This window comes from Mytilus californianus, unplaced genomic scaffold, assembly GCF_021869535.1.
Source record: "Mytilus californianus isolate M0D057914Y unplaced genomic scaffold, xbMytCali1.0.p SCAF_15, whole genome shotgun sequence".
Lineage (NCBI taxonomy): Eukaryota > Metazoa > Mollusca > Bivalvia > Mytilida > Mytilidae > Mytilus > Mytilus californianus.
Window position 1 is genome coordinate 28,742,328 of NW_026262637.1, and position 22,280 is coordinate 28,764,607.

Sequence of the window (22,280 nt, forward strand, 5' to 3'; positions counted from 1 at the left end):
CAACCAATCAACCGATTTTGTTGTCTGCCGGCTTTTTGATGGTTTGAGATAAATACTAAAAATCACAAAATAAAGTATAAAAAATTATTTGAAAATTCAAGAAATAATGATCATGATTGTAATTTTGAATAAGTTTTATGTCGACTCAATACTATTTGGTTTAAAACAAAAATCAATGTTATTGGTTGTTTCAGATAGATAGAGTATTTAATAGTAATGAACAGTTATGAACAGTTATGAAAAGTAATGAACAATAGTGATTTAAATGTCAAAAAATGGCCTCATTGGTAAGTTTATAATTCATCTGTGTTTTTCTTCCTGGCTATTTTTGTTGATTATGAAACTTGATTTAATTCGAGACAAATAAAAGACAGTCGGCATGGCGATATATCGTAAGACACTTTACTCTGACCACCATTTGTTACTTCTTTTTCTTTTTCTTTATGTTACTTTTTTATATTCTTCTTTCTTATTTTTTATGATATTTAAAAACCCCACAATCACTGATTTCAAATGTTTGCAGTAATATTAGTACATTTCACAGTGATTTAAATTTTACCATCTGTTAATACGTATCAATATTTACTTCTCATTCGTGATAAAAGCAGCATAAGATTAAGATCAAATTGCCACAAAATGTTTGAGATAAATATTTCATGCTTTTTTTTTCAGAATGACGGAAATACCAAGGTACCATAAGTTTCCTATGTGCAGAGAGGTTCGCACGAATGTGAGCCATATTTATAGACCCGTCAACCACATAATGACTGGTGCCAAACTAGGCACTGAAATTTGTTAAGTTTTGTTAAGCGACCGATACCAAACTATTCATAAAGTGGAGTGTATAGGATGACTTAATTTCTTAGTCTCAATTACTAGTATATCATTCAGTAATATAAAAAAAAGAGCACTATCATCGTCCAAAAAAAAGAAGTTGAATATATAAGAAACGTTTGTATTTTGTATGTGTGTTTGGTTGCTGTCTCATTGACGTTTAACCAACACCTCCTCTTATTCATATTTCATTAATAAACGATAAAATACAAAAAAGAGAAGAGTAAAAACGCTGAATTCGATAAAAACAATTAGTTTATCATCTTCATATTTTTAGATTGATTGATTGTTGGTTTTTAAAATAAACATGTGCGCACGTAAAACTGTTTTAATTCCTCAACATAGTGTGCCTGTATCATGTTAGTCTTGTTACGACCAGAAAAATCGACTTTTAATTGTAGCCAACAAAAGACACAAATCAATAACAAAAATTGACAAGATATTTTATACACAAGTTTACAAGAAGTATTGCACAAATGGTAATGTCAACTTAACTGGCAAAATATAAGTTCAATTTTTTATCTTTTCTTTATCCGGAAATCTTCACAGGAATCCACAGAATATTACGTCCAATAGGTCACAATTTAGTATGATGTTGTTAGTAAATAAAAGTGTCAATCCAACTGCTGAGAATGTTGATGTCTATCGATGTCTGAGTCCATGTCTATCTTTAGGGTCTGCATATATATATGCTTGTAACGGAAAGTTCTAGATAACTGTAGATGTTTAAATTATGCATCTTTTGTTATGATAATTCAAGAAACGTTATGTAAGTAAAATAGAAAGTTCTAATCATTCCATGAGTATCAATGAGTGTTCCAGTGATTTCTAAACTGCATAGTTGTAATACAATGTGTATTATTTTGTACATAATGTAAATATAAATCATGTTAACATTCTTAGGCCACACAAAACAAATTAGGCCAACTAAATAAATATGATAGTTACAATATCATAACACATCTCCCCTTAAAAAAGTTTGAGTGTAACAAAAACTTTTCATGAATAATATGTACAAAAATACATAGTATATACAGTGTTTTAATAAGATCTAGATAAAACATCTGCTATTACATTATCTTTACCTTTAATATGTTTTACAATAACATCATATTCCTGTAACAATAAACTCCACCTAGTCAACCTCTGGTTCTTGTTTCTCATTTTATGTATGAAGGTGAGAGGAATATGATCTGTATAGACAAGAATAGGATGCACAGTGGGATTTAAATATACATCAAAATGTTGAAGTGCAGACAACAGTGCAACACACTCTTTTTCAATTGTCGAATAATTTTTCTGATGTTTATCTAATTTCTTAGAAAAATATGATATAGGTTTCTCAACATTATCATCTGTCTTTTGATATAAAACAGCTCCAGTTCCTACATCGCTTGCATCAACGGCAAGTTTAAATTGTTTTTCAAAGTCTGGAGTGACCAGAACTGTACTATTAATTAAAAGTGATTTGCTATTTTCAAAAGCGTTTTGACAATTTTCACTCCAGATAAATTTAGAATCTTTCCGTAAAAGATGAGTCAATGGTAGAACAACAGTAGCAAAATTTGAACAGAATTTCCTGTAAAATCCAATCATGCCTAAATATCTCATAAGTTGTTTTTTATTTGTAGGAGGAGGAAATTTGGTAATTGCATCCACTTTAGTCGTAATTGGTTTCACCTGACCTTGGCCAACTGTATGCCCTAAATAATCAACAGTGGCCTGACAAAATTCACTTTTACTAAGATTAACAGTCAAATTTGATTGTGACAATCTATCAAAAGTATCATATAAATGTGTTAAATGCTGTTCCCAGCTATCACTACATACAATAAGATCATCAATATAAGCATAACAACAGTCTAAATCTTGTATAACATTATTGATCATTCTCTGAAATGTAGCTGGAGCACTTTTCATACCAAACGGCATGACAGTATACTGAAATAAGCCATCTGGTGTTACAAAAGCTGATATTTCACGAGCTCTCTGTGTCAATGGTACTGGCCAGTAACCTTTCAATAAATCAATTTTGCTCACAAATTTTGCTTGACCAATGTTGTCAATACAATCGTCTATCCTTGGAATCGGATAGGATTCAGATTTTGAAATTGAATTTACTTGTCTGAAATCAGTTGCGAAACGAAAGTTTTTATCTGGTTTGGGCACAAGGAGACAAGGAGAGCTCCATTCACTGTTACAAGGCTCAATAATATCATTGTCAAGCATATATTTAATTTCTTGTCTCATAAATTCAAGTTTGAGTGGATTGAGCCGAAAAGGATGTTGCTTAATTGGAGAAGCATCGCCTACATCAACATCATGACAAACACTAGTGGTTTTGTTTGGCACATATGGAAAAAGATTTTTAAAAGAATATACCAAAGCTATATTTTTTCTCTACGATCAAAAGACGGATGTGCAAGTTTTGAATCTAAATTTGACAAAATTTCCAAATTTTTCAATCTAACTGTCTCTTCCATAGTTTTAGAACTAAAAGGTGGTTCAATTATATCTGGTTTGTCATGATTGTTCTCCAGTTTAACCATGGCTAAAGTGGCAACTGGTTTACTCTCACCTTCACCAGTACGCTCAAAATATGGTTTTAACATATTAATATGACACACTCTATTTTGTTTGCGCCGACCTGGAGTTTTTACAATATAATTCGAATCACTGATTTGACTCTCTATTGTATAAGGACCACAATATTTAGCCTGTAAAGGATGTCCAGGGACTGGCAAAAATACAAGTACCTTATCACCAGGCTCAAAAACTCTGTCCCTGGCATCTTTATCATACCATATTTTCATCTTGTTCTGTACATTTTTTTAGTTTTTCTGAGCAATTTGACAAGCAGTATACAATTTTTCTTTAAATCTAGAAACATAGTCTAAAAGATTCAAGTCAGTGTGTTCAGCAAGCCACTTTTCCTTAATCATTTTTAAAGGTCCCCTTACAGTATGACCAAATACCAACTCAAAGGGAATAAAACCAATGGATACTTGAACAGCCTCTCGCACCGCAAAAAGTAAATAGTGTACACCATCATCCTAGTCCCTGTCAAATTGAAGACAAAAAGTTCTAATCATGTTCTTCAATGTTTGATGAAAACGTTCTAAGGCACCTTGAGATTCTAGATGATAAGCACTTGACCTATACTGAGCAATCCCTAACTGGTACACGACTTGCTGAAATAAACCTGACATGAAATTTGAACCCTGGTCGGACTGTATGGACTTCGGAAGTCCTACTAGCGTGAAAAATTTGATAAGAGCTTTGACAAAAGTTGGTGTCTTGATATTCCTTAGCGGAATAGCCTCGGGAAAGCGAGTGAATGTACACATGATCGTCAATAAATACGCATTTCCGGTCTTGGTCTTTGATTAAGGTCCAACGCAATCAATGAGTACTCGGCTGAATGGTTCTTCAAATGCTAGAAAAGGCAGAAGTGGTGCTGGTGGTATTTTCTGGTTATGCTTACCAACAACCTGGTATATATGGCATGATTTGCAGTATTCTGCGACATCATTTCTAAGGTTTGGCCAGTAGAAATGTTGCAAGATCTTAAAGCAAGTCTTCCTTATACCTTAGTGTCCAGCCAAGGGGGTGTCATTGGCAAGACCAATAATTTCTTGCCTATAAACTTTAGGCACCACCACTTGGTATACCACTCTCCATTCCTCCTCTGGGGTAGCATCAGGGGGCCTCCACTTCCTCATTAAAATGCCGTCTTGATGGTAATAGCATTCGGCCACTTTGTCTGCTTCCTCCTGTGGTTGAGCCCTCTTGCGGAGCTGAAGAACCTCAGGGTCTTTATTTTGTTCTTCGACAAATTTCCTTCGGTCTAATGAATAACTGTTTACGTCTGGCCATGGCATAATTACATTCTAGTTAACACTAGGTGGTCTTATTAGGGCCTTTTCTGAGCTACCTGGACCTTCAATGTCGTCTAGGAAAGTGTCAGAAAGGTCCATGTAATCAAACTGGTCTTCTTGCAAATCCTCATGTTGTTGTTTTCTAGCCATCGCCCTAGTAACAACACAAGCTGGATACAGTTCAACATCATCTTCAGGTGATTTAACATCCACCACCGGTTCACTGGTAACAATTGGTTAAGCAACCACTTTGTTCCTAGCTAAATAATTTCCTAGCAATAATGAAACACCTTCAACAGGGAGATTAGGACGAACACCAACAACAACTGGTCCAGTTATTAAATCTGATTTCATATAAATACGATGGAGGGGAACATCTATGCAACCTAACTCCACACCTTGTAACAAAACGGAGGCACCAACAGAAGTCTCCTCGGACAAAGGCAACACACCTTCTAACAATAAAGACTGAGAAGCTCCAGTGTCCCGTAAAATCTTAAAAGGCTGAGGAGTAGTATTATCAACAATAGAAACAAACCCATCAGACATAAAGGGTTTATAATCCTCCATGTAATCACAAAAACTGGACTTAAAAGCCCGACTCGCAGGACATTCCAACATATTGATAACACGGTGTGTCGTACAAGCACTGGTCTTGGGCTTTTTATCTCTCTCATTCTTCTTCTGGAGTCTAAAACAATCAGCCATCAGATGACCATTCTTCTTACAATAAGCACAAGTCAGTGATTCTTCTCAAAAGTATCAAATTTTGGACTAGACATATTATAACTAGACGGATTCTTATTCTGTGCAACAGGCTTACTATCAGTATGCTCAGTGCTTTCATTTTTGTAATTTCCACTCGAAGTATTAAAATTTTGACCCTTGAAACTTCTTTTATGTGAAAGGGTATAATTATCTGAAATAACAGCTGCATCATGTAATGTCTCAACAGTTTTGTCGTCTAAATGTGTTTTTAAGTCTAAATGAACACATTGTTTGAACTCTTCTAATAACATCAATTGTCTTAGATTATCAAACTTGTTATCTGTTTTCTTTGACGTAAGCCATTTATCAAATAGATCTTCTTTTTCCCTAGCAAATTCAACATAGGTTTGTGAATCAAACTTTTTATAAGATCTAAATTTCTGTCTATATGCTTCTGGTTCTAGCTCATTAGCTTTCAAAACTTCCTGGTTTACCGTGTCATATTCAGAACTTCGTTCGGATGAAAGTGCTGAGTAAATTTCAGCGGCCTTGCCCTCAAAAACACTTTGTAGCATTGTAGTTCAATAAGACTTTGGCCATTTCAAATTTTTGAGCAATTTTCTCAAACTGTGGAAAATATTTATCAACTGTTTTTTTCACAAAATCTGGGAACCAGACGTATATTTTTTGCTGCATCAAAATGTTCTGATTTCGACTGGACTTTAGTGTTGCTTTCTTCTTTGACCATTTCAATTTTCATTTTCTCCATCTCTAACCTTTCCCTCATTTCAAGCTCTGCCTGTTTTAATTTAAATTCATCTTCTTTTTGCTTGTAACGGAAAATTCTAGATAACTGTAGATGCTTAAATCACGCATCTTTTGTTATGATAATTCAGGAAACGTTATGTAAGTAAAATAGAAAGTTCTATTCATTCCATGAGTATCAATGATTGTTCCAGTGATTTCTTAACTGCATAGTTGTAATACAATGTGTATTATTTTGTACACAATGTAAATATATATATCATGTTAACATTCTTAGGCCACACAAAACAAATTAGGCCAACAAAAAAAAATAGATATGATAGATACAATATCATAAAAGTCTATATGAACCATGTTCGTTGTTGTTTGTCTATTGTACTTTATTAAGAGGAGTCGGATGGAAGTGGTTGGTGATGTCTATTGTACTGTCCAATATTTTTTGACAGTTCCTGTTATCCTTTTAACTCATAAGTAAAAATCTCTCGCTTCCCATACATCAAATCTTCACCGTTTTAGCTTGTAATCAATCTGTGCTTTTAAGTCTTAGATGCATGATTTTTTTATTAGTTGTTATTGGCTTTGAAATAGCTGTTAGTAATTGTGAGTACTCTCAGATCTGTACTTAGTGTCTCTTTGTTGTGGGACGTATAAGTATCCCTCCACGTCCACTCTGTGTTTTTGTTAGATGTATTTCTATTTGTATCCATCTGATGAGTTAAGCCTTTTTCAACTGATTTTTGTAATTTGTTCTTATGTTGTACTGTTACACCACTGCCCAGGTTAGGGGAGGGTTGGTGCCTTCAAACGAGTTTGACCCCGCCACATTCTATATGTGCCTGTCCTAAGTCAGGAGCCTGTAATTCAGTGGTTGTCGTTTGTTGCTGTGTAACATATTTGTTTTTCGTTCATTATTTTGTACATTAATTAGTTAGTTTTCTCGTTTGAATTGTTTTACATTTGTCATTTCGGGGCCTTTTATAGGTGACTATGCGGTATGGGCATTGTTCATTGTTGAAGGCCGTACGTTGACCTATAGTTGTTAATTTCTGTGTCATTTGGTCTCTTGTGAAGAGTTGTCTCATTGGCAATCATACCACATCTTCTTATTTTTATACTTTTCCCTATACTACATGTATTGATTTACCCCAGAATAAATGTAAAAGACTTATGAGGGTCTGGATGAGGTTTGCAGGATAGAAAATAATGGGCCAATACTACAGAAAATAGGCCCAAAAAATCAACCATAGGGAAAAATAGGCCATTAAATAAAGAATAAAGAATAATGGGGTGCTAAAATATAAAGAATAGAAAATAATGGGCAAACGCTATAACGAATAGGGAAAAATGACCTAAATAAATTTTAAAAATACAGTAATGAAGGACCCCATCCAGACCCTTTGCACATGTCTGTCGTTGAAGACTTATGTTGACTTTTATTACATGCCTTTGGTGATTTGTGTTATTGGGTTACTGTCTCATTGGGGTGTACTCCACATCTCGTTTTATTCATTCATATCGGAATATATATCATGTTTCATATGAAGTTATTTTGTTAATTTATTTGATGTTACTATCAATTTTACAGCCATAAGAAAACAACAAAATGCAGATTCCATTATGCACCACAAGAGGATTATTTCTGCCGACCAACCAATTACGTCACCAGAACCATGGTAGTGTTATGTCCCAGCGTTGAAAGATTAAGTTACCATGTCGAGAAGATCCCAACAGCCTGTAGCTGTGTAAAGGTTTGATGTGACGATACATTCTTAAAAACAACAACAGAAATATTGAATAAAAAGTAGATTTAGAATTTGTACCTCTTGTGCATCGGCATTAACAAAGATTTACAGGTGCCACATATAGAACACGGTCTACCTACCTTTTCGGAGCACCCCAGTTTTCATTGGGGTTCGTGATGCTAATTCTGTGTTGTTTGTCTTTTCGTCGTTTTTCTGTTTTTGCCATGACATTACCAGTTTGACAATGTTTTCGACTTATGAGTTTGAATATCTCTTTGGTATCTTTCTCCTCTCTTTTAATTACAACCTATTATACTATTATTATCTTACACCTTTGTCCTAAATACAATATATTTTTTCATGGACTCGATCCGATTATGACCTTTATACCACTTTTTGTTTATGTTATTCGCGTAGAAACAATAACGACAGAAATTAGAGTTTCTTGTGTAATATTCTGCAATAGAACTAATTCTAACAGTTCTACGTGCACTTGAACTGAATCTGGAAGTTTTATGGTAAAACTGTTATAAGGTGGCTGAGCTAGAAGTGTTTAGAACCGTTCTGTGACAAATCATTCCATGTGTCACTCATTTTTTCTAACTGTTTAAGGTCATTTTGAAATGCATCATGATCGCTCTGAATATTTTAGTTTCATTATCTAATAAGTAAGCATCTGATTTGACATAATCTGGTAACAAATAATAGGGGGCCTAATACTTTTGCCTAGGAGTTCGGTATTTTTGTTATACCTTTTATGTTTTCTGTGTGAATCGTTATTTTAAGGCCATTCTCTTTCGCCAGTTGTCTCATCTATTGCTTTTTGTGCAGTACTAGCACCTATTTTTGCAACTTCATCTTTTGATATCCCTCTTACCCTATCTTCATTACAGCTGTATTTTGTTACTTATTCGGTGAATATTACTCTAACTCTGGGTTCGTCACATCATTTATCGAGTGATTTTTCTATGTTGCTGATTCTTTGTTCATGGTTTGCCATTATTTCCCTTCATTTCCTCTCAATTTCAGATCCGTAACTATGTGCCCTTCTCTGAATTGTATACATTGGGCGCAGAATCACATTGTATAACCAGATTATATCAAATCATAGATTTCAATATTATAACGTCGTCAAGAGGTATTTAGCGAAGACTGAAATCTTTGACAACCGACTTTTCTTAAAATGCATATTTTTTTATCATGGTATTACGAAAATTGTAAATGATTATTTTCGCTATGACGTAGATTTATTTCGATAGAAAAGTTGTAATCCGACAATCAGAGTATTACTTGAAGTTGACCTATAATTACTACACATAAATATGTCACATTGTAAACCTTGTAATTTTTATTTCGGGAACAAAGGTACAATATTGTGTTGTGACAATTTGTTACATTAAAAAAACGATTAATGTTATAACGTAAAGCGAAAGGTCCTTAACTTGTTTACGGTGTCATGAATTATTCATTTATACAATAACAAATTTGAAATGTACGTCAAATAATATAGAAAAAAAAAGATGTCTCAGCAAAGAGTAAAGAGAAAAGATTTTAGTCAAGATATAAAAGGAGACATTAAGTCTTGCAAAATGCTCCAAAAATGTTCAATACGCTAGAATGAATTCTGTGAAAGGTCGTGTAATTAATATAGACCATAATTATAGCAACTGATAAGTGCATGAATGGTGATTTTCTGTTGCAAAAATAATTGATTAAAACGCATCATCTTAGGCCACTCTTAAACCTATAAGTAGACTTCGGCAGTTAGTACCTCTACTCTCGATTGAAAATGTAAACTTTTATATAGTTTCAATATTTAGTTTTTCTCTTTAATGTGTTTTTTACAGCGTGTATACGTCTCACTTTAGGAAGTACACCACTAATTCATGGCCCCATTGCTTTCTATGTTAAATTCCTCAATTTCAAGCAGACACAGCTCTTTTGTTTCAAGTTCAAATAAAGTGACAATCATTGCATGTCAAAGCAACACTTTATGGGGTCTTGTACTGGAAAAATCAACATACCTTTAATGGCATATAAGAAAGAACTGGTTCCCGGAACTTCGGATGTACCAAAACAGGTACTTCAGATCTGACATACAGGCAAAAAGTACCCTCTTTATAAAATTTGATGCAGTTCAGTTCAGAAATTATTGCGTGCATTTATTATTGCGATTTTGTCATTTTAGACTAAAATTCGATTTTAATTTTTGCGATATTGAGAAAAATCCTGTTTAATTCATATAAAAAATTTCAAAATGCGAGTTTAAATTATTGCGATTATAACCCTGTCGCATTTTTCGCAATAATAAAAACATCGCAATAATTTCTGAATTTACAGTATTCAAAATTATAAGTCAAAAAGTGTTCTACAATGATCACCAGTCATTCAGCTTTCATTTGATACCAACAATACCTAAATATTCTACATATTTTGAAAGTTACACTCATGCGTAGGAACTATTTTGTGTTAAATATGTACTACTTTCTGGTATGTGCTTTCTGGCCGGGCCGAATTAGTGGTGTTACACCTATAACAGAACCAAACTTGCTATTCTGACTTCAGCATCACTTTATTTCATTCTATGATCTATTTCAAGCAATAAAAAACACATAAAGCTTAAGTACAAATACTATTTTACTAATTTTAAGCTCAAATTGGACTGGTAGTAACATATAGGTTATTCAAAGAAAACTGAATATGGATATTATAAATGGCCAATATACTTATTTTATTCTCAATATCATTGTTGTATCTAATAATTTCTGTTAGGAAAACAATGTGCTTACCAATAGTCATATTTCACCAGAGTTTGTTCATTTAATAAAAATATATAAGACCAAACCTAAGACATAATTGAGAAAATTGTCCCCCCTTTTTTCTTCAAATTGGAAAAGGGACATTTTTGGTACAAACCATACTTCTGTGGTACAACATAGATTGTAAAGAGCAATTTATATATTTTTCAGCTGGATAACTTGCTAAACTGGTTCAAAATTGCATGTACAGTGAGATTTTGGAATTCTTATATGAGTATATACCAATTGTCTAGATTGTAAAAGGCTATCATAAGAAAACCAACAAAACTTGAAAATTCATAGGATTATTTGACCAAGAGCTATTTTTTTACCATAAACAAGTAATTATATACATGTTTTATTGATTGCAATCCCAAATAATGCAAAAATAAGAATTTGGAGTCAAGTCTTAAGTGCATGCATGTTGTGTGACCATAAAAGGCTAAAATACCTGATTATGTGAATTTAAGAGCTGAAATCTCCCATAAACAGAATTGTTCATCCAAAAAAGATGATTAAACATGTTTACTTACATCAAATATGACTTATTTTCATTGGAATAGGTACAACTTCTAAAAATTGAATTTCTGATGATTCTCTGTAATAGGAAGTACACCACTAATTCATGGCCCCATTGCTTTCTATGTTAAATTCCTCAATTTCAAGCAGACACAGCTCTTTTGTTTCAAGTTCAAATAAAGTGACAATCATTGCATGTCAAAGCAACACTTTATGGGGTCTTGTACTGGAAAAATCAACATACCTTTAATGGCATATAAGAAATAACTGGTTCCCGGAACTTCGGATGTACCAAAACAGGTACTTCAGATCTGACATACAGGCAAAAAGTACCCTCTTTATAAAATTTGGTGCAGTTTTTTTAATATTCAAAATTATAAGTCAAAAAGTGTTCTACAATGATCACCAGTCATTCAGCTTTCATTTGATACCAACAATACCTAAATATTCTACATATTTTGAAAGTTACACTCATGCGTAGGAACTATTTTGTGTTAAATATGTACTACTTTCTGGTATGTGCTTTCTGGCCGGGCCGAATTAGTGGTGTTACACCTTTAAAATCACAAGTCTGAATACAAAAATAATATTGATAAGGACTATTATATTATTTTTCAAAACACTTTATTATTAAATATCGGTACCAACAAATAGTTAAACAAAAACCTATAACATGCATTAAAAAATCACAGATAACTTAATGTCACATGGTTGTGTCCAGTATAACGACTCATCGTCGCTGTCACCAACCAAAAGAAGCAAAAAGATTGTCCAATTTTGATTGTTGTGAAATCTTTTTTTGTCTACATTGGAATTTGCTAGCAGCACAGTGTTGTGGTAGGTCAATATCCATTTTTCTACATTGTGGTACAATATTTGGACAATACACAGCTATTTTACGTCTGATCAAATCTTCGGGGACACATTGGAATGAGTTATCCATACCGTCAACCAGTGGATATTTGGTTCTTAAATTAAATAGAAATAGAATTATTGTCTGGAAGTGGACAATATATATACGCATTCCTCCCAAGAACTTTGATATATAACTGATATTTTGAAAAAGAGATTTATTTATTATTCAAAACATTATATTATTAAAATTTGCCAAAAAGCATTCTACACTATTCATTTAAAAACTTGCATTAGCTATCACATTAAATTTCAAATTTCTGAACATTTTAGCATATCAATTTTGTTCTGCATTATATTTATTATATTTATACCTTTGCCTGCCATGTATTTAAACTTATTTGCTTTAATTATTAGTATTTCCTTCTCATTTTGTAGATAAAACTTCATGTTATTCATAGTACACTTACCCGCATTGCATATAATAAACAATTTGCTGCCATGGCCGGATAACATTACACATGGTTGTCCTTCCTGTTTCGTACTCATACCAAACTGTTGTAAGGTTAGTGTAAGAGCTTGGACATATACTGCCACATTCTACAATCTGTGGTCCACTTGGATTTCCAATATCAAGAGGGCATATACTATAAAATATTATTTGAAATACATTTTTCATTCAAATGTGAGCGGTATTGACGTCTCATTGCTTGAAACGGAAACACAGTTATCTATTACATATTATATTAAAGTGGTATGATGAATATTACTGTGTTTTTCCTTGATATTTAAAACAATTCTGATGGTATGTAAAAATGAATAATAATATACTTACTGAGGGTCATCATAAGGAACAGCTGGTTGGTATATTTTACTGGCATCTTCTAAATACATTTGAATTTCTGGGTCATCTATTATAGCCTGTTCTATTGCCATACTGTATAAAAAGAAAAAGCAGTTATTTACCGTGTTATTTAACAAAAATGACAATTTTCTGAGCTCATATCAAATATATATTTGTGTTGGTTTTTTTTCGTTCAATTCTAGTGCTAATATGTTTTATAAACTTTTTATGATGAAATTTTTGCGAATATTACATCTCTTACATGTGTAAATATCATGTTTAAAGACGTTCTTCTCGCATGCTCGTTGTTTGGCTGTGTGGGATGTGTGAATGTTTCAAATCAAAAACTTTTTAACTATCCAATGTGTCTTAATTTACCACCATTCACTATTTTCGTCCTGAATATGCATTAAATATTTGCTACTGGACGTTAAGCAAACAATAAATCAAAATATCACGTGATAATTATCACATGCGTATGTAATGTTTCAAAAAGTAAGATGAAGGTGGATATCAGAAAGAAAATGGCAAATAAAATTGCAACTGGCGCAATTCGACTAAACGATATCAAATTCCAACCAGTGACATGATTCCAGTGCTTCTAGAACATTTTTAATTCATGCATTTTACAATTTAAATAACTTTATAAAATGTATACGTACTGATTGTATTCTAACGGATCATGACATATCTTTCCCATATCCGGCCATCTGTTTTCAATCGGATCAACAATACATTTCTTTCCAAATATTCCAAACACACATGGCAATACAGCAAGGAAAAATATACTACGCCTCATCTACAAACAGTTATGAACACAATATGTATAGAAAGGTGGTTTTATGAACACAATATGTATAAAAAGATGGTTTTATGAATACATTATGTATAGAAAGGTGGTTTTATGAACACATTATGTATAGAAAGGTGGTTTTATGAACACATTATGTGTAGAAAGGTGGTGTTATGAACACATTATGTGTAGAAAGGTGGTTTTATGAACACATTATGTGTAGAAAGGTGGTTTTATGAACACATTATGTACAAAAAGGTGGTTTTATGGTAACCTGAAGCAGCAGCTTTATAATCGAACTAAGAAAATCAATGCGCTTATTTTGCTTAACGATATCATGAAATATTATACATTTACTGTCTTTTGATGAGGTAAATATGTGGTTTTATTGACTTTTGAAAAATTGATATTCACTGAGGCCAACGGCCGAAGTAAATATAAGTTTTTCAAAAGTCAATTAAACCACATATTTACCGAAACAAAAGACAGTAATTGTTTTATTCCATATTCCTAGAGAGTACAGATAGAAATGTATGTTATGACAAAATTATTTACCAAAAACCAATTGTACATCAAACGATTTTAACATAATTATTCAGGTAAAAGCACGCAACGTTTTGCGCGGTGAATATACTTTTTCCGCAGGTGAATATGCTTATTTATTCAAAATCCCATTCATATAGAAAAACCTACTAAAAGTTCTATCAATATGGAATAATTCATATGATTTGATGAAAATACTTGTGCATATAATCTAAGTTAAAGGGTTAAAGTAAAAAGTTAAATCTAATTTGTGAAATTCGTTATAATATTTGCCTTACGCTTAAGATGAAGTATATTATAATAGTTTACCTTTTTTCTTATGTCTCGTCTAGGTTCTGTTAGCCACCAGTATCATATGTCTATATATACACAAATTTAAGCGACAAGGCTATATACATACTGACCAATCGCTAACCAGTATGTTATATTTTGACCTAAGAACCTACGTCATTATGGCCATTGTCCATGATGTACGTACGCTAATTCATCATCATTGTCAAAAGAAAGACACCACTTGTCAACCATTATACTATATAAAGGCTAGACTTGACCATTTTTATCAAATCGTCCTCAATTTGCTTAAAGTGAACACTGTTAAAATGGTAAGTGAATGAATTTCGTTATATTTGAATTCATTTATTTTAAAGATTCTATATTCCATAAAAAAAATATCAAATCTTAAAAATGTTTTGAAGAAATAACATTTCTAAACCCAAGTGTATATATAGAACAATAATTGTTTTAAAATGTTTTTGTTCAAGTTGGTCAAAAGTGTTTTATGTTTTATTATTATTATTATTATTATTATTATTATTATTATTATTATTATTATTATTTCAAGTTCAACCTTATACAATACATTTCACACATTCAAGTTTTGAACTATTATAATTTTTAAACCACTATGTGATCAGTTAGCATACAAAGCTAAAATGTATTTATAAAATTCAGCATAAGTAATAATCATTATGATTTTTTTAGTTCAAACTACTACTGACTTGTGCCATCTTTAGCTTTGTTTCATGTGTACCTATGAATGTATGTAACAACTACAAGTATTTGTATGACCAGTGTCTGCCACACAGGAGCTGGATGTGTGATAAACCAGTTGGTTATTCACCACTCGATATGTAAGTCCAATGTTACTTTGTTTTTTATTATGAACCTGAAGATATGCACCTTAGGATATGCTTACACAATTTGAATCTTCAACTTCCTTTATTATTTTTTGATATATTTTGAATTTGTTTGTTATTTCACCGGCGGATATCACGGTAAATTTATGCCAGTATAAATATTTGCAGATTTCAAATAATTGCCAATTAGGAAACTATCCACAGAGACCAAATGACGTAGCAAATTATATAGGTCTTCAACAATGAGCAAAACCCATACCGTATAGTCAGCTATAAAAGACCCAACATGAAAAAATGTTAAACAATTCAAACGAGAAACCACAGTAGAAATATACTTATTGCTAGGTATAAATACAATAAATTTTAAGTAAACACACTTATTACTATGTATAAATATAATAAATTTAAGTATACACACTTATTGCTAGGTATGAATATAATAAATTGTACGTATACACAATTAATGCTCGATATAAGTCAAACTGATTTTCAATGCATAAGTATAATTAATGCTAGGTATCAATACAATTTTACTTAAAAATAAGTTATCCTGGGTAGATCAACCATACACGATTGCCCACTTGTTGTTATCAGATACAAGGTAAAATTATTGATGAAATCTTTCTTCGACTTTGTCATAATGTAGAATTGGGATACTTTTCAGAGATCTTTCATTTGCTATAAAAGTAACCTTGTGTCTAGAAATTATTGTCACCATGGAAGTACTTCATTGTTTGTTGTATTTCCATGGTATCGTTAATTTTACAGTTTACAGAGAAAGCGATCATCAAATTCTTGATTTTACAAGTAATGCATTTTTTTTGAAAATGTAAAATTTAACAATTAAACAGACAGTATTTTAATCAAAATGCAAATAAACAAATATTGATGTATATATATCGTTTTTAATCATAATAATTGTTTTATTGAATTAAACTGATGCCTTTTTTTTATTTTTTCCTCTGTGTTATAGGCGTGGATTGAGACAAAAATTGTCACAGAGTGATGGATCATTTATCCACTATATCAAGTCATGCAGTGAGTGTTTAGGAGACCCAGCTCCGTATGGGTAATTATCATTTAAACCTTATTGCACATTAGATAAACTTATTTAGATATTTGTCATTTCTTATTGTTTTAGTATTAGTTTGTGATTAGGTCAGTTTATGGGGAACCACTAGTGGTAGGTCAATGATATTTGATATGCAGTTGTATAAGCATTGGCATATCTTATTTCCATGGAGATTATTTGGCCCCTCCTCCTCATTCATGGTCTATTGACTTTGAAATTTTTGCTTAGTTTTCATGTATTAGTTTGTGATTAGGTCAGTTTAAGGGGAACTGTCAGTGGTAGGTCAATGATAATTGGTATGCAGTTGTATAAGCATTAGCACATCTCATTTCCATGGAGAATATTTGTCCTCACCCCTCATTCATGGTCTATTAACTTTGAAACTTTTGCTTAGTTTACATGTATTAGTTTGTGATTAGGTCAGTTTAAGATGAACCACTAATGTTAAGTCAATGATATTCGGTATGCAAATGTATTGGCATTTGCAAGTTTCATTTCCATGAAGATTATATAACCCCACTCCTTAATTATGGTTCGTTGACTTTGACACTTTTACGTAGTTTACAAGTTAATGTTTGTGTTAAGGTAGTTTAAAGGGAACGACTTATGAAAAGTCAATGGTATTTGGTTTGCAGTTGTATTAGAATTGGCACATCTCATTTCCATGGAGATTGTTTAGCCCTGTACCTTCAGTCATGGTTCATTGACTTTGAATATTTGCATAACTTACATGTTAAAGTATTGCTATTTTAATTTCAACATTTGCATTATCAAAATAACAAATAGGCGAGACATATCTCTGTGTTAACAGTTTATTTTTATTTAAGTGTCACATATTTGTTTACAAAGTTAAATACAAATTACATAATATACATTGTACAGTAATGAAATAAGACAAATACCCAGCCAAAGTTGAGTTATAAAACACAGTTTATACATTTTCTATACTGTTAAAAAAAATTGGGGAACTAAAGGAATTATATTGGTAACGTCCAAATGTTCGTGTGTATTAGTGCCACTAATATGACCCCTTTATCCCATTCAATTTGAATTAATAACTATGTTAAACGATGCCTCCAGTAGAAAGAGTATCACGCTCTCTGCGCGTTAAGAACCCTTGCATTAATTCTTTGAGGGGTCCGTAGGTGGTCTGTTCAAAGGCTAAATTTCTTACCCTATTCAATATACCCTCATTTTCCAGTGGCAGTCCAAATTTCGCCGACCTTTATTCCAGAAGGCCTCTATTACAGCACCTACCTATTGTATTTATGGTTGATCTGTTCTCGTCCTTAACATGCATGGAAATTTACCACTGGATATTAAGCAAACATTAGTTAATCAATATGTTGAACGATAGTTAAATTAATTTTCTGTCTTTATCTTCAGTTGATTTACGGAAATATATCTTAAAATAACAGATAGATTATTGTTGAATAACTATTTTAGAAATCAGTTAGCTATAGAATTTAATTGTTTTCAATGTGCATATATATTTATATTTCAGAGAAAAAATAGATTATGTAAAGAAACCAGTTTGTCGTGAAGTTAAGGTACCAATTGAATATATAAACAAAACCGTGTATCATGAACTGACTGGATTAGCTGAAGGCTTTGAAGTGTGCCAGGTCATACTGAATGGCCCCGACAGAAATGTCCAGAAAATATACAGGACGGATTGTTACAACGGGTAAGATGGTCATCTGTATTTCATTGACTGATTTAGAAGTTTCATTATTATTTAACCTGAAGCGCGAACTGCAAATAAGCAATAGTGGTCTTCTTTGACTTCAGATATAAAGCATCCCCACCTAAACTACATCGGACAATTTAATTGCAAAGTTATCCAGCCAAATATACGTTTGATTGGTGCTTGCTTAACTAACGTCCAGTTGTCAGTAAAATGGAAAGTCAACTACAAACTTGCAAAAATATTCAATACTAATACTGATAATATATTGGCTAAGTTTCCGCCTGTTTAAGCCGGAGATATTATGGTATTTCGTGTCTGTTTTCTTTTTTTATGATTTTACTTTTTTCGTTGGAAAGTACTGGGACTCTCATCTTTGTAATATAAGGATTTTTTCACTTACTTAAGTATATATACCTTGAGTCATTTATTTCAAAAAATGCAAAATCATTACGAATATAAAAATAAGGAGTTGTGGTATGATTGACAATGAGACAACATTTCTGTCCACCAGAGTTCAAATGAAGTAAATGTTAGCAATTATAGGCAACCGTACGGCATTCAACAATGAGAAAACCCCATACCGTATAGTCGGCTATAAAAGGCCCCGACATAAAAACTCCAAGGTAAATTCAAAAAAGGGGAAGTCCATAAAAACTGACAAAACTCAACCGTTACCAACCAACAGAACAAGTCAAAAACAATTGTCATATTCCTGACTTGGTATAGCCATTTTTCGAGAAAAAAAAATGATAATGGAATGTTAGTTTGGGGGTCCATATACTTTTGACAATTTTCCCTTCTGTTGTTCCATATTTTAACGTTATTGGACTTTTTAAAATAAGTGTTTTTTTTCACTTTTTTCCCCGTTAATATGTTCCTATAAACATTGCAGTTGACTTATGAAAACCAAATTCCTGGTAATCCTGCATAAATTCGTTTATATTTTTTCCAAAAAAATCAATTTCTTTTGACTTCAATTTTTATACGCCCGTCAAAATTTTGACGGGACGTATTATGGTATACACATGTCGTCTGTCCGTCTGTCCAGCGTAAACATGTCACACCGTAACTTGAGAACGATTTATCCACATTTCATGAAACTTAGCATAGTTGTTTCTTATGATGGTCAAACGATCTGTATACTTTTTGGTGAAAATAAGATTAAAACTTTTTGAGTAACGGGACTTTGTAACTAAAACAGGGGTGTGTTTTTTTTCACATGTCGCGCCGTATCTCAAAAAAATTATGATTATAATTGCTTAAAACTTTACACACTTCTTATTTATATTAATCTTAAGATCTGTATACTATTTGGTGATGATTCAAAATTTTGTTTTTGAGTTAATGAGTATTTTGTAAAAAAAAAAAGGGGGAGGGGGTTTTCACATGTCGCGTTGTATCTCAAAAACGATTTACGAGTATTGCTTAAAACTTTACACACTTCTTATTTATATTAATCTAAAGATCTGTATACTTTTTGGTTTTGATTCAAAATTTTATTTTAGAGATATTGAGTATTTTGTAATAAAAAAAGGGGGGGTTTCACATGTCGCGCTGTATCTCAAAAACAATTTATGATTATTGCTTAAAACTTTACACACTTCTTAGTTATATTAATCGTAAGATCTGTATACTTTTAGGTGATGATTCAAAATTTTATTTTAGAATTATTGAGTTTTTTTGTAAAAAAAAGGGGGGTTTTCACATGTCGCGCCTAATGTCAGAAACTATTTATGATTGATTGTTGCATAAAAATTCACACACAAGTCGACGGGCGTATCATGCGCTCATGGCGCAGCTGTTTATTTATAATGATATTACAACAACCTATATATAAAAAAAGAGTATTATTGGTAAAACGTTATCTACAACCGCCGCTGAATTTTTATTAATCTATTGATGGTTTGATTTATTCATTCATTTATTTTTGTTTCATTTTTAATTGAAAGTTTAAATTTGATTTTTTTCAGAGATGAGAGAAAACAGAACAATTACTGTAGATTTGACTATGGGGTGTTCAAGCAATATTTTTGTAGACCAACAAATTTTGTGTACAGAACCATGCTTGTTGACTGTCCATTAACAGGATTACAGTATTACAAAGAAAAAGTATCAACAGCATGTAGCTGTGTTAAAGTCAAATGTTTAACAGGAGAAGTTCCGGGACCCGTTAACGTTCTTGGTATCAGACAAGGGCCCGTACACATCCCAGAAAACAGACAAGGAACAAAAATTGGAATAAAACAAGGCTTGTTTTGAAAACCAGAAGAAAGTATAGCTGACTGTGATATTTAAGTTTTACAACGTTTCGCTATGTGCTTATTAATTTTGTTTTTGTTATTGTTACGGTATAGGTTCGTAAATAAATTTGTCTATTAAGCTATATTTATTTCATTCTTTGAAGTTCTATTTATAAATACATCATGTACATATGATAACTTTTTTCACCATAAAAAACACTAAATGATAATTAGTGACAACTGTAACAGACGACAGTGACATCCCATAATTTACACATCTATATCGGTGTTATAACAGAATGAAGTGTGTTAGGGTCAGTATTTGGTCTAATAGTTCACATAATTAGTATACTTCTAATATAAAAGGGGAATACGTTTTCAAGGGATCAGTCAAACATAAAAATAAAATCGCACAATAACAAGGCAAAAATGATTTAGACGAAAACAACAACAGACGATAAAACCTTGCATAGATCACAAAACAACAACAGACGATAAAACCTTGCATAGATCACAAAACAACAACAGACGATAAAACCTTGCATAGATCACAAAACAACAACAGACGATAAAATCTTGCATAGATCACAAAACAACAACAGACGATAAAACCTTCCATAGATCACTAAACATTTAACCGCAATAACCCATCAAATGTGATTGAGAAATAAGAAACTCACAAATTGCAAGCAGTTCATGTTTAGTTGATGTCTTTTCTGGCGTAGTTATGACAACATTGTACCCTGTACAAATGACCCTATAGCGATCAAATCTAAATGTTGCTGTTTCATTCTCATGTTGGAGTAGATTTAAATTCTATAATGACGGTCTGATAATTCAAAATTAATCTTCAATCTAATTGTGTTTTTTTTTATATATACGTTTACAAAACAATGGGTCGCTCTATAATATCAAAATAAGGAGATGTACAGTTTTGAACGACAGAGTCATTAAATATACTAGATAAGTTAATAAAATCAACATATTTGTAAAGACCCTCCCTTGTATCGTCTGATCGAGATTGTTAGCTATTGTTGTGTGTTCTTGTCCTTTTTTAATGTTATCTTTCATAATTACTATAAAGCGTTGAGTTTGACATGCAAGTACTCACTGCACATAAATCCAATCCAATAGACACATCAACGACGCGACGTGTTATCATTCAGAGAATGTAACTGGATATGAAATATATTCTATTGTCTGTATATTTCAAGGAATTCAATTGGTCATGCGACGTCACATGTTGACTTAATATATTGTATCGGCGTTTACAATCCTCCATGGCATTGTGCGATATAAGACGACATCCGTTAAATGTTCAAAGTTAGCAATAGATAGTAAGGTTTTGTTGCAAGTATCACATAGTCTGTAGGATATGATGATTGCACTGGCCGTCAATAACCTAATATGGACAGGTATATACACGGTCGGTAAATTGTTTATACACGGTCAGTAAACTGTATATGGGATGTTATATATAATATTGTCATCAAATATGAAGCTTAAATATTGCAAGCACAGACCTGTTTAAAAACGGAGAAGATGAATCGAGGGGCAGTTAAAAAACCCAGAGACAACAATGACCAAAAGATGACGAAATGTATAAGCAGACAAAACTGGAAGAACACAAAATGCGCAACTCATGAACTGCCAACCCTATCAAAGCACCCGAGTTAATACCCTGTTTTTGGTTGTGTTCGTGTTGCTCAATATTTAGTTTAAGTGTATTGTTTTTGGAACTGTCGTTTTTCTTTTTATCTGTTTTTGTTTTTGCCATTGTGTTGTCTGCTTTTATTTTACGTTTGTTTTTTTATTTCCCTTTGTATTTAAAATAGACAACACGATATAGACTGCATATAGGACAAC

At 32.3% G+C, this 22,280-nt stretch overlaps 2 protein-coding genes across 4 annotated transcripts in view; both read right to left on the reverse strand.

The window, feature by feature from the left end:
- The window catches only part of LOC127725814 (uncharacterized), a 227,891-nt gene that overhangs the window by 98,048 nt on the left and 107,563 nt on the right, over positions 1-22,280 (reverse strand). The window lies entirely within an intron of this gene.
- The window catches only part of LOC127725818 (uncharacterized), a 160,413-nt gene continuing 150,012 nt past the window's right edge, over positions 11,880-22,280 (reverse strand). Inside the window, exons 1-5 of one of the 2 annotated variants that reach the window (XM_052233107.1) lie at positions 14,586-14,667; positions 13,603-13,739; positions 12,932-13,033; positions 12,567-12,743; positions 11,880-12,212 (exon numbers count right to left, since the gene is read on the reverse strand). In XM_052233107.1, the coding sequence (XP_052089067.1) occupies positions 11,987-12,212; positions 12,567-12,743; positions 12,932-13,033; positions 13,603-13,739 (642 nt within the window). In that variant the 5' untranslated portion in view covers positions 14,586-14,667 and the 3' untranslated portion in view covers positions 11,880-11,986. Of the gene's footprint in view, positions 12,213-12,566; positions 12,744-12,931; positions 13,034-13,602; positions 13,740-14,585; positions 14,668-22,280 lie in introns of those variants that run through there. The other variant, XM_052233109.1, reaches the window with a different exon arrangement.